Source organism: Myodes glareolus, chromosome 1 (genome assembly GCF_982192425.1).
Source record: "Myodes glareolus chromosome 1, mMyoGla1.1, whole genome shotgun sequence".
NCBI classification, from domain to species: domain Eukaryota; kingdom Metazoa; phylum Chordata; class Mammalia; order Rodentia; family Cricetidae; genus Myodes; species Myodes glareolus.
Genome location: NC_142026.1, coordinates 24,726,789 through 24,740,345, shown reverse-complemented (window position 1 = coordinate 24,740,345; position 13,557 = coordinate 24,726,789). Strand labels below are relative to the sequence as shown.

Genomic DNA, 13,557 nt, shown 5'->3' with positions numbered 1-13,557 from the left:
CTAAATATTGTATCTTGTATGCATTTACTTAGAAGAATAAGAACAATCCCCAAAGTGTTTGCTAAACATTTCCTTTGCTAGTAACTTTCTCTCCTTTCCTTTTCTTCCTTTCCAGTCAGGCTCCTCTCCTTATTTGTGGAGACTGGATCTCACATGGCCAGTGTTGGCCTAGAACTTTCTATGTAACTAAGAATGACCTTGAACTTCTGCTATGACTTCTTCCAGCTTGGATTACAAATATGGGCGTTCCTGTCCCGTTTATTCCATGCTGAGAATTAAATCCAGCACTTCCTCTGTGTGCGGAAGGGCTCTGCCAATTGAGCCGCATCTTTTCCCCATTTTTTTGGAGTTTTTCTACAAATGCATTTGACCCACATATTGAGATACAGGGTGTGAACCAGCGTTGTCATCAGCATAGAGTTTCAGTTGGGCTAAGCCATCGAAAGGAACTCATTTTGTCCAAATACTATGAGTATCTGCTTGGGTTATTACTGCTATTTTGAAGGTGCCTTATTTTGTGGCTAGAGTGAAGAACTACGTAATTTTGGTGATCACATTATCTCCTGGATTCTGAGTGTTTTATTACAGAGTGGAAAATGTTAAAAAAAAAAATTCTAAATACGAACCGGTTCACCTCTAGGTCCTGGCAATCCCTTTGCTCCTGGACTTCCAGGAATTCCGTCGAAGCCCTTTCTCCCTGGCAGGCCTCTGAGCCCAGGTTCGCCTGGGTCACCCATTTGCCCCCAGGGTAGAGGTGTTTCACCTTTGCTTCCTTTCAGTCCTGGGTGCCCTTGGTCCCCTGGGAATCCCTATGGTGACACAAAAGGGAGTCGGCCTTCTGCTCTGGTAGAACTGTTCTTGCTCAGTCTTTAAAAACATTGTCAAGAACTTTTAAATTTTAATAAACATGGATTTTCCCCTAAAACACATTTAATATTTATATGTTGACAGACATACGTAGTTGTATGTTTATATAAAACACCTAATACACAATACTATTAAACAGATACGTTAGAGGTTAATTAGTTATTGTACACAAAGACCCGTGGCACTGCTCTCTGAAGGGTAGACAGCCCAGTGCCCGTATCAGAGACTGCCCATGTGCCTGCCTTGGTCTCTGAGTCTCTCTTCTGCTTTAGAGGAAAATACTAGAACATGGGTATCTTTTAGCATACATTCCTTTTGGTAGAGGCGGGGAGGAGTGCTTTTAAAAGACAGAGTCTCAAACTGTTGACCAGCTGGCCTGGAAGTTCCTGGATATTCCTGTTTCAATATCCAGTGTTAGGATTACAGGTATAAGTCAGCAAAGTTAGCTGTTAACATGAACTTTTTTTTTGTGCCACAAATACCACGCCAAACATTTTATTTATTTTGTTTTGCTTTTTAACTTCCCAAACTGAAAAAGAAGCCACCTAGACATTATAAGTCACTGGGATTAAAACAATAATTATTTCATTGACATAGTGGTAGAAATTCTACATGCCATAGCAGCATCAGAATTCAGACTGTGTTCGAGTGTTGATAAATTCTAACATGCATCTCTTAGTTATCAAATATTACTTTCTGGTTCATTATAATAATGAATAGAATTAATAACAGGGTTGTATATAATAGTAAAATAACAGATGATCAGTAATTGTAACAGCTATACTGAGATATGAAGGCATATAAGGATATATTGAGGTATAAGCTACATACCATAAAATTTATCCTTTACCAGTATATATATATATGTATATATGATTATATATCAGTAAAATTCAATGATTTTAACCATAATCAGCATTAAATCATCTTCATTGTGCCCACAGATACCCTCGAATTCCTCTATCATCAATCCCAGTTCTACACTCAGCCCCAGGCAGTGATCTAATTTCTATCTCTGCCACCACTAAAAATGGCATGTGGATAAATAAATTCACCAATTCACTCATTTACTCTACAAGCACCTGTGACCGCACCTTCTGTTTCCTGAGTTCAAAACCTACACTTTGCCATTCCCTGCGGACCCATATGTGGGATGTGGGATGTAGTCATAGTTCTAGAGGACCCAGCATTCCGGGCTGAAGCTAAAGTTTATAACCATAAGATCTTACTGCCAATCCTGGGAGACCTGGGCTTCCGGGGTCCCCTGGGTTTCCTTTCATGCCAGGGGCACCTCGTCCTCCTGCAAAGCAATTGATTACGATCTGTTGAGCGGAGCCATGCCATATATGGAGAAGACAAAACATTCCCTGCTGAAGACTGAAAGAGAATTCTTATCCCATCCATGCAGGCAAAGTGGTCAACCAGAACACTTAGATCCCAGCTTCCCAGCTGTCTCAACCTTGCAATTTTAAGGGCACATATATTATATATTTATTTTTCTTACAGTAAAAATAATATAGGCTCATTGAAAGAAAATTATACAGAAGAAAATAAAAACTGTAAATCTACCATGAAAAAGTTAGCATTTGCTCAATTTTAGTATATATTGTAAATTTTCACATCCATAAATTCATAAGACTCATGTATATACTACTTTAGGATCATACAATATACCTGTAAACCTGTCAATAAGTATAGATGTCTAGATTCACTTCAAAACATTGACTGTTATCTGGCTAGGTTATCTTTTTCTTTATTTTTATTTTTTTTAGCTAACTGCTGTTTTTCACCATGTAAGCTATGTTTTCAGCTTTTAGCCATTGTCATGAGTGCTAAGCAAGTATCTTCAGATATATAGCTCTCCAAATGTGTGATTCTCTTGTCTGTCCCAGAGATGAAAAGATAACATAGCCAATGATGTTCTTTCCCTTAAAAATTGATCCAGCAATTTTTTTGAATTAGAAATTAACTTAATGCTAAATAAAATAATTCGAGCTTTTACATAAAAATCTTTCTTATGGAAAAGGACTTAGAATGCTGGAGTATAATCGGCTGGAGCCGAGTGACTGGCAGGCTTCTCAAGCGTGCCCGCCCTTCAGGCTTTCTTAACACCATCACCCCTACAGCTGTGGGCATGGCTGCTAATTCTTTATCGCCCTCACCCCTTACAGGACGAGCAAACACTGTGGATGTCGTCGACTCTCTCAAAAGTGGGACTGACCGAGAAGGACTTTGTGTTTGCGAAGGTGGGTCCCTTGCTTCCTCTGTGGGTCCCCTGCAGGACTCCCATTACAATTCCCCGGAGGGAACAGGCCTCATTAGCACTTAGTTACCCAAATGGAACTTGGAAAAGGATGTCAGGCCTATGAGATTTTGACTGACTTCATGGTAACATAGTGACTTCGGAACTCTTTCTTTAGGTTCATTATGCCACCCAGGCAACCTAACCCCCTTTCCAAGGTCCCAGTCTGTTTCCTTTTCTGTCCTCACAAAAGCTGCAAAGTTTCACACAAAGTGTCCGTACCTGGGATGCCTTTGACACCATCTAATCCTGGAAATCCAGGGAGACCAGGGGGCCCTGGGATGCAATGGACCTCTGTGCATGGAAGGCCTGGTTCTCCTGCAACGGGACAGCGCATGAATCTGTTTTCAAGCCACACAGAGTGGCCGGAAAGGACAGGTATTCCCCACCCACCGTATTTATTTAAACATTTTTAATGTTGTGAAACTAATCCCGGTATTAATTTACATTTCTGTGTATGTTCTCTTGTGAGTTGTGAGTCTTTGAGAGAGGGAAGTTGAAGAATCTACACACAAAGCATCTACTGTTTCAGTTTCTCCCTGTGCACGTAGGACAGACTCACGTCAGGCTTAGCACGCTAACTGATTTACTAACTTACAGATAAATGGATACTTCTAGGTAACTGGTTGGAAAAGAGGTAATTCTCTGATCACTGTTGCTTGGAGAGGGAGAAAAATTAGTGAAGCGGTGATGGAAGTGGACTTTCTTTTTTTTAACAACATAACACTAGGTTTGAACAAACCTTTTGGCCCATCAATTCCTGGGTCTCCTGGAGGTCCTACATTGCCTGGCACTCCATGGTCACCAGGTGGTCCCGGTTGAAAAAGAATGTTACCTAGGAAAAGACATCATCAGAGATCAGTCTTTTGTCTGTGTATATCAGTGGTTAGAGTGCTTGTCTGATACAAGAGATGCATGAGGCCCCGGGTTCAATGATCAACATTGACACAACACAAAACAACAATAGCACTACCACCAAATACACACACACTGCACACACACACACACACACACACACACACACACACACACACACACAGAGTTAATTTTTATTTGCGTTTTCCCAAAGAACAAATTTGAATATAGAGATGATTTTACATGCATTTCTTCCAACCTTCTGATGAAAGCTGCACCTTTAGAAGTTTCTCTACTAGAGAAGATGTGTGCTGTCCAGCTCTTCCAAAGGTGTACGTTGTTTTATTTATACTTTCTAAGATTGTACACAGGTATGTGACCGTGTCTGAGTTTAGATGACATTGATGTAGTTGTTCTTAGGAAGTATCTGTCATAGGGCAATGGACTCCTAAATACTTCATTTTATATTTTTACCTGGACGTCCTGGAGGTCCTGGTGGGCCTGGTGGACCTGGTGAACCCGGGCAGCCCAGGGGTCCAGGAGGGCCCATAGTGCCTTTTCCAGGGGGTCCTCTCTCCCCTTTACTTCCTCTCAAGCCTGGCCATCCAGGAGGTCCTCTGGGGCCAGGTCTTGACAGTCCTTGGAAGAAAGAGCCATTGGTAGTGTGATGAATATGTTTATTTTTCACATGAAAACAGGAAGGTAGATTCTTATTTACAAGAGTTGTGAAGTTGATAGCTACTTAAAGGTTGTAAAACAAAAAGAGACTATCCTTCCTTCCTTGGCGGCCTTGTTAGATGGCATCATATTAAGACAAAGTGCGAAACAGCTCATTCCAACAAGCTGACTCATGTGATTTGGTACAGGGAGCTGGAGCAGAGTCTGGGATGAGCTGTAAGTTTTATGTTCAATGACTTGTGAGGAGTTCTTGCACATGTATTACTTTGTCGATTTTTTTAAAATTAGAAACTAGAGGACGCTTAATTTTGGCACTCTCAAATGAGAAAGAACAAGTCACAATTGAAATGCATTGCCACCGTTAAAAGGTGGGGAAAGGTGGGCATATCTGCATAGAGATGCTAGGCTAGATGGTGTAGACCCAAGTCTAAGTCAGTAATGTCGCGATGAGGGGCCATCTTGAACTTCTGCTTCACAAACAATTTAAGTGTTAGGAGGAGTGATCTCACCACCAAAGAGCTAAGAAATGAGTGAGGTTGTTAATTGAGCCCAAAGCCAAATCCTTTTAATTGTAATCCTGCTTCAGAATCTTGTACCTTTCTGTTCACTGCCTTCTTAAAGGAGATGGTGCATTTCTTAGGGTCTTGGGGTGGAGAAGGAAGTTTCATTAAATTCTCATTGAGAAGCTGCTCATTCTAACTTCAAGAGATACCCACCCTTAACATGCATACATAATTTTATACATATTCTAGTTTCAAGAGATAGCCACTACTAACATGCATCCTAAGTCTATATAAATCCTAGCTTCAGGATTAACACTGTTAACATGTATACATATGTCTGTGTACATTGTAGCTTCAGGAGCTACCCACTGTTAACATGTGTACATATGGCTGTATACATTCTAGTTCAGGAGCTACCCACTGTTAACATGTATACATATGTCTGTATACATTCTTGCTTCAGGAGATACCCATCGCTACCATGCATACATAAGTCTATATACATTCTAGGTTTAGGGGATACCCACCACTAACATATGTGTGTGTGTGTGTGTGTGTGTGTGTGTGTGTGTGTGTGTGTGCGTGTGTGTAGTAGTAGTAGTAGTAGTAGATATGTGCAGGCACACACAATATTCGTCAATTTCTGTATCTGTTAAATTTGCTTCTTTTAAAAAGAACATAATGCAAACACCATTGATGGGTTCTTGTGAACCCATCTCTAATGCTATTCTTTATCTCCGGGAGATAGAAATGTAAAACTTTACAGAAAAAAATGCCATGCATGGTAGTGCACGTGTTTAATCCCAGCACTCAGGAGGCAGAGGCAGGTGGATCACTGAGTTCAAGGCCAGCCTGGTCTATATAAAGAGTTTCAGACAACCACGGCTACACAGGATAACTGGTTTTGAAACACCAAACCACATAAAATAAACAAAAAAACAACACCAACAACAAAAAAAGAAATTTTACAGAAAAAGTTTAATTATAATGTAGGCATCCCTGCAGGCCTTTGTATTTAACAAAAATGGTTATTTTCAACCAACCTACTTGCTGTGACGTCAGTGCTTTCCACCTCTGTGCCACGTCTGAGGACTGGGGCTCCTGCTCCTACCCCAAAGTTACATGTTTACATTTAAAACCCTTGAGTATCACTTTAATGTCCGTGGCTTTGCGAGCGTGGGCCACAGGGATAGCTGTTAAGAAGCTTGACACCCACTGAGATCAGCAAAGGCAAATCGCCTTTTACAAATCATATGAAATCACAAAACAGTGGCTTTCCCCTCTTTAATAGCATTTTTATGTGTACTCAAAAGAAACACAAACATACCAGGGCTTCCAGGAACTCCAGGGGGACCACTAGGACCTGGGAACACATGACATCAATTAATTGATTGCCCAGTTAGAGACACTCCCTGTCCAGTTTTAAAAATCTCCTACGACAGTGTCACCATCCTAACCATTCAGCTTCTAGGGTATACCACTTACAAAATGTCCATGAAAAATATGAAAATTGGAAACACAAAAAATATCTCCACAGACGTAAAGTAGGAACTCCCCTTCCTCCCTCACCTGGAAACTCTCATAGCTCTATAAATAAATCCTGCTCAGCACTTTGAAAGAAAGACAGAACAATGGTGATAAATCCATCCTCACCCTGTGGGCCACGAGCACCTTTGGGCCCAGGTGGGCCTGGCATTCCTTTGTCTCCCTTTTCCAGGTACGCGTCATAATATTCTGTCTTAAAGGAGAAGGCAGAGAATAAGTAGGAACGTCACTGCTCACCAACCCCTTTTTCTTCAGTCGCTTCATTTGGGCCTAAAAGAGAATTTCCTTGTTTTCCTGGGTTCAGAGGTTTTGATATTAGCAGAAATATGGTGGCCATGCTCATACATGTGGACAGATGTAAAGACAAAGATCACCTTTCTGATAGCATCACTTATATAAGCTTTCAGCTGGACCTACTGATGCGGGAGAATTGTCTGTATTCTGTCAATCATATTTTAATAAAACACTGATTGGCCAGGCAGGCAGTATAGGCGGGAAAACCAGACAGGAAGTAGAGGTGATGCAATGAGAACAGGAGAATTCTGGGAAGCAGAAGTTCCTCAGCCACTCCTGCACAGACCACCGAAGAGGCAACATGTAAGCTGCCCCCCTGGAAAAGGTACTGAGCCATTATGGCTAACATAGATGAGAATAATGGGTTAATCTAAGTTATAAGAGTTAACAAGAAGCCTGACCTAATGGGCCAATCAGTTTATAACTTTATGGAGTCTTGTGTGTGATTTTCTTTGTTGCTTGCCGGCTGTTGGGGTACTGGGAGGGACAGAAACCCCAACAAGCCAGCCCGTCATGTTACAACCTACATTTAGTTTAATTACGCTTTTTAAATTTTGTTTTCTTTCCGTGATGGGAGTCAAATGCAGGGCCTTGTGCTTGCAAGCACTGGGCCACAGGGCTACATCCTTAGCCCTAGAAACACGTCTTATTGATGTGTCTCAACCACCGCATTATGTATTTGTTCAGTTACAAAATAAAGCAACAAGAATGTTCATGGAAGCTTCGTTTACTAAATCACAGAAGTTACCAGCAGCAATAACATAATAGGGCTCATCATAAATTCCACAGTTATGTGTAGAGATGCCGGGTATTGGGCTCGGCTACAGTTTATGATTTCATAAAGCAAAGCAGCCCATCACACTTTCCTAGCAATTTCATAAAAGATATTTGGCAGTAACTTGCATCTGAAATAGAAAGATACAGATTCTTGGGACCCATTTTCATTCAGTGAGTTAAGTTGTGTAGCTTGGGGGTCTGAGAACTGCATTAAAAAAAAGACATATATTGTGTACGGGAGGGCTAGCCTGCATATATGCAGGTGCCCCACTTATGTGCCTGGTCCCCAGAAGAGGTCAATGGATGCCCTGGAACTGGAGTTACAGATAGTTATGAACCATGTTTGTGCCGAATGCTAAGCCCGGGTCCTTTGCAAAGCTAAATGTTTTTTCTTAACTGCTTACCCATCTCTTCAGCACCTCACTTTAATTATGTGTGTGTGGGGGGCATGTGCATGTAGGTGCAGATTTCCAAAATGACTAGAGGCTTAAGACCCCTGAAGCTGGGATCACGGGTAATATGTGCTGCCCAGGGTGGATGCTAGGAACCGAGCTTGGGTCCCCTGAAAGAGCAGCAGGCACTCTTAACCTTTCTCCAGCCATGAGAGTTACACTTCTAACAAATCTAGCCTAGGACTCTTTGCCATCCGGGGTCATTTGTACAGCCTGTATAGTCGGATAGAGAAACCCTGCTTAGCACATTGACTAGGAGACTGACTGCTTTGGGGGAATGAGCAGATGCCAGAACTGAGAGCCAGTGATCCCTCTCATTCGTCTCACGTGCCCTGCAGTGTCATCAAATCAAGTCTGCGCCAGGCAGGGTGGTGCTCCCAGGGCAGTGGAGCTTGGGTTGTAGGGATAGATTCTTGCTGACCAGCTTTAGACTCATGGCCGAGCTTCAGCTGCCTGCTGTTAAAAGTGAGCCATGCAAATAGAAGGACCAAGCTCTCTTGTTCCTAGGTACCCTAGCTGTCTTCAGCAGCAACCTTCTTATTCCACTTTGAGAACAGAGCATCACCTTGGACAAACTGTGATGAGGCCAAGTTTTTTTTTTTTGTCAGAGTCCAAGATGGGCTTTATTAGTGCATTCTAGGAATCAAACATAATTTAATCGAAATATTTATCTATCACCAAATGGGTAAATAATGACAACAACTTGTTTTCGCCCTGACTTGATAAAAATGGGTATGCTTTCACTTTCATCATAACAGTTAATGAGAAATGCTGATTCAAAACTTGTTCAGTACTTGGAAGAACTTAACTACAATATTGTTCTCTCTAGATGCACTTACTGGACCAGGAAATCCTGGAGGGCCAATGTCTCCTTTCCATCCCTGTAATGAAAGAACAGGTGACTACGCAAACCCAAAAGAGTGGGTAGTTAAAAAACAAAATACATGGTTAAACAATAAGCTAATGGTCAAGGCCATGTCATTTAGGTATAATGTGCAAACCAGATTACAGGGGTGTTGCCTTGAAGTCATCTTCCTGGCCAGCCCTTGTCTAGGTGGAGTTTTCTAAAAGTCTGGACAGAAGGCAGTGCTAGCATGTCTATTCACCTTCTTTCTAGATTGCCTTTACCACATGTTCTCTAGCCTTACACATCCACATTCTCACACAGTCTGTAGTTGCAGGATAGCCAGGCCAGGGTGGTAGTTAATGGACCCAGCCTCCTTTGTTTCAAGAGGGCAATCCAAAATTCTCCAGGACCCATTATTAAAAAAGCAGACTTTGGACCAGAACATATATCATTGCATATGTGAATTATCTGTGAATATCGTCAGCATATCAGAGGCAGGTGATAAACTACACAGTTAGATGATTGGGACCTTTCAGGGACACATGACCCAGCTGAGGTCCCAGAGTCCAGACTACATGACCTCAGATGACCAGATGGATTCCTGCTATTGGGAGCCTTTGCTGATACCCTGTTCATAGGGAGCGGATACTTCTTTAGAGTCCTGAGCCAGCCAGTGTTAACTTCAACTACACAGAACAATGTTTTATCTCTTCCTTGAGAACCTTCTTGAAATGTTTATCTGTCCTTTAGCAAATATGCTCAACAGCGAAGGTTTTTTTTTTCTGGCTTCTATTATAATGTTACTCTCCAGCATTTAAAAGAATGTGATTTAAAAAAATAGACTACAAAGGTCTTTCATTTCTTTTCAAGCTACTATCAATTATTAACAAAATAAGTTTATATTATTCTATGGGGCAATCTCCCTGTTTAATACAAGTGTGAGCGAGCTTGTTTTACCAAGGCACAGACAGCACTATTATAACCAGAGAGAGAGAGAGAGAGAGAGAGAGAGAGAGAGAGAGAGAGAGAGAGAGAGAGAACCAGGGGAAAGACCAGAGAGGAAGAGTCTGCTCAGTGTCCATAGTTCAGACCGCACACATTAATCAAACCAGCACTGAAGACTGAGAACATTTCACGATTCCTGGCCAAAGGTCAAACCACAGCTTTTAATCTCAATACTTTGTTAACAGTAACACAATTTTTAAAATTAGCAATACCTATGGGCCGGCAAGATGGCTCAGTGGGTGAAGGGACTTGCCACCAAGCCCGGCTATCCAAGTTTGATTCCCCGAACCCATTTGGTAGAAGAGAGAAGCAACTCCTAATGAGCTTTCCTCTGACCTCCACAAGTGTGCTCTGGTTCATGTGTTCCTTCCCCAACAAATAAATAAAAGTGAAACGGAAAACAACACAGCAACAAAAATCTGAAGGAGGCTGAAATTTAGAAAGACAGACCGGAAGGGGTCTGTGAACCACAGTGGGTGAGAGCTTGGAGTCCACGTCCGGGGAAAGTAACCACGGTCCCACTGTGGTGAGGAAGGTAGGAGAGACCACAAATGCCTGCCGTGTGATAGACTTCCACAGAAGACAATTTTCTCATCTGTGGAATGGGATGTGCCCCCATTTCCCAGGTGTGACTTTGATCGACTAAGTAGGAATATCTGAGAAGCATTCAGCCGGGGACAGGAAATACTCAGTAATACTGATGGCTTTTGCTGTATGATGGTAGGAAACCTCAGAAGACAGAAGACAGACTCAAAGAATTCACTTCAACTCAACGTCGGCTTATTTTGATAAAGCCTGTGATTGCAATCCCTTATTCTGGGGAAGGTAGGCAATACCCATCCAGGTGGAAAAGGCTGAAGAGAGGATGTTACCTTAATGCCAGCTTCACCCATTAACCCAGGAAAGCCCCTGTTGCCCTTGGCTCCCTGTAGGAAAAATAAAAGGGCAGAAGATGAGAAGACATGAGTCACTTGCATCTCTATGAAGTGAGTACAGCAGAACTTTTTAATTTTTAAATATTTAAAATTAACTTCCAAAATCAAAATGTAATAGTCATATAAACTTTTTGTATACAAAGCGATCTTTCCAGGTCCCACCAGTTGTGATTTATGTAATCACATTTTATCTACCAGATTGTGTACTTCGTGTATTGATCAGGTCAGGGAACTAATCACATCCACCCCCTCAATTGTCTGTCAGTTTGTTACGGTGTTAAAGATCTTCCTAACTAATTTGAAGTAGACAACACACCCTTGTTGATTCTAGTTACCTGACGGTGAGACTGTGCCTGGGAACAAATGTCACTTCTGCATCCCTTGACCTAACCATTTCCTGTCCCTCCAACTCACCACACCTCCCAGTCCCTGGGATCTATCTACTCTGCTACTTTGAGAGATCAGCTGCTGTGGATACGGTATCTGAGAAGATTGAGCGGTATTGGTCTTGCGTGGTCTGGCGTATCACTAGGTGTGTTCAGCTGGCCTTTGCCCAGTGGGTCTATAGAGCCAAGTGTAGTCTGTAAAAGCTGAGATCACCTCATGACTCTCAAATAACCTTCACTTAGTATCACTGCTGCTTCCAGGATATCAATCGGCTTGCTTTACCTCAGTGCCAGGAAAGCCAGAAGCACCATCTTTGCCAGGTTTTCCCTAAAATAAAACCACTTAAGTTTTACTTACATTAAACAGGTTGACTTTAGTAAACATAGAAAACATCCATGATACAATTTCCTTTTGACGTAAGGCAAGAAAGCCCTATGGAGATTCCTCACTGTTTGATTTTGTAAGGTAAGACTCCCGATCTTACAGGCGATGGGCATCTCTTCCCAGGGAAGGTGGATACCAGGTAGGATCAGTGATTAGAGTCAAAAGCAGGGAGAGAAGAAGACAGCTAAGCTTTTAGTGGAGTTCATGTCCCACACTGATACTGGAAGGAGACCCAGGGAAGCACCAAGCAGAGAAGTAAATAAGGAATTTAGAGAGAAGGAAGTGCTTATAACTTAGTGATTTGAAATGCAATTTCTTAAATCCTAGACAAATATTTAAATATTGTGGTGTCCGAGCAGACATGGCTTTCAGATGGAACGTTATGGTCTGGACCCTTTCTGAGAGATTAAAATCAGGCAAGCTGTATCACTTTTCCTTGAACATCCCCACTCCACTTTTCCTGCCTCAGCCCATGCTTTTTAGGGTTTTCACATGCTATATCTGTTTAAATCTTCCAAAATGAAGCTGAGTGGGGAAGTGGCCCCAGTTGTTTCTGTGTTCCCAGCACCCCACTTCCAGACACACTTGGGGAGCTGTTCTCTCTCTGAGCTGATTGGTTCTCTCGCTGTATTCCACAGGCGCCCCCTGCCTAGCCAATCAGTGACCTTTCCCCTGTGGCCGTAGCTGTTGTTCCAGGGGGAAACACATGAACAAGCCAGGCCAATGCAGCTGAAGAATCTTTGCAGTTTTCAATAGGGGTGTGTGTGTGTGTGTGTGTTCAGTTTCTTCTTAGATGTCTTTACCCTGACACTGGCTGGGGTTGTACCTCATTCCTTTTCCCTTTCACAGAAGATCATCATCTCTTGGACAGAATAGACTTGGTACCCAGAGAAGAAGTGAGGTAGAGAGAGGGTCCTGCCCTAGCTTTCTGAAGTCCCCGGAGCTTGTTTTAGGCTTGAAATGTTCAGATATTTGGAAAAAATAAATCCCTCCACCAAAACTTAAAAATATTGAAAAGAACATTTCTAGTTGGAGCATCTCACTCTGTGACCCAAAGATTCCCAAGTCCTGCCTTCCCTGGGCTCTACGTGATGCTGAGTTTCCACCTTACCCTTGGACCAGGCTCTCCAGGAACACCCTTTTCTGATCCATAGGAGTCTCCAGGTGGCCCCTGTGGGATCAGAGTTATGGAATGCTTTAGAAATGTACTTTCTGACTTTGTACCTTCAGGATTAACAATTTATCCATTCTATTGGTCATATTTAAAATTAGGTAATCTAAAAGTCTTATGATAAGATTGGGTTTTATCTTGAAAACTGTGGCAGGAAAGCTGAAGTTGCACCTATTCACACTTGATGGCTTCTGGCAGGGTGGGGTTGGGGAAGACTCAGCTTTCTTTGAGGGGCCGGTCACTGGGAGTTTTCTCATGTTCCAGTGAGCACAAGGGTAACTCAGATTGGACTTGGTAATTTTTCCTTTTTCTGTTTCGGGGGAGGTCATATGGGTCAGGAGTAGACCGGAGAGGACTAGAAAATGAATATAATTGGGGTGCCTTAGGTGAAATTTCCAATTAATAAATAAATATATTATATGAAAAAAGTTTTAAATAGATATCAAAAGCAGGTGCTATAGTCAAGTCAGACCTAAAGTAGTGCAGAGATTTTACCCAGAAATAATTTTAGAATATTCCTGGGCTCTGTGTTTCAGTCAATATCAATATTTAAAG

The 13,557-nt window shown here is 42.1% G+C and overlaps 1 protein-coding gene across 1 annotated transcript in view; it reads right to left on the bottom strand.

Annotated features, from left to right (window-relative positions):
- Positions 1–13,557, bottom strand: part of Col4a3 (collagen type IV alpha 3 chain) — a 133,879-nt gene that overhangs the window by 46,123 nt on the left and 74,199 nt on the right. The window contains exons 15-25 of the mRNA XM_085697617.2: positions 12,943–13,002; positions 11,730–11,774; positions 10,998–11,051; positions 9,113–9,154; positions 6,859–6,943; positions 6,533–6,568; positions 4,499–4,663; positions 3,912–4,004; positions 3,392–3,487; positions 2,097–2,167; positions 627–809 (exon numbers count right to left, since the gene is read on the bottom strand). Coding sequence (XP_085553743.2) covers positions 627–809; positions 2,097–2,167; positions 3,392–3,487; positions 3,912–4,004; positions 4,499–4,663; positions 6,533–6,568; positions 6,859–6,943; positions 9,113–9,154; positions 10,998–11,051; positions 11,730–11,774; positions 12,943–13,002 — 930 coding nt within the window. The remainder of the gene's footprint in view (positions 1–626; positions 810–2,096; positions 2,168–3,391; positions 3,488–3,911; positions 4,005–4,498; positions 4,664–6,532; positions 6,569–6,858; positions 6,944–9,112; positions 9,155–10,997; positions 11,052–11,729; positions 11,775–12,942; positions 13,003–13,557) is intronic.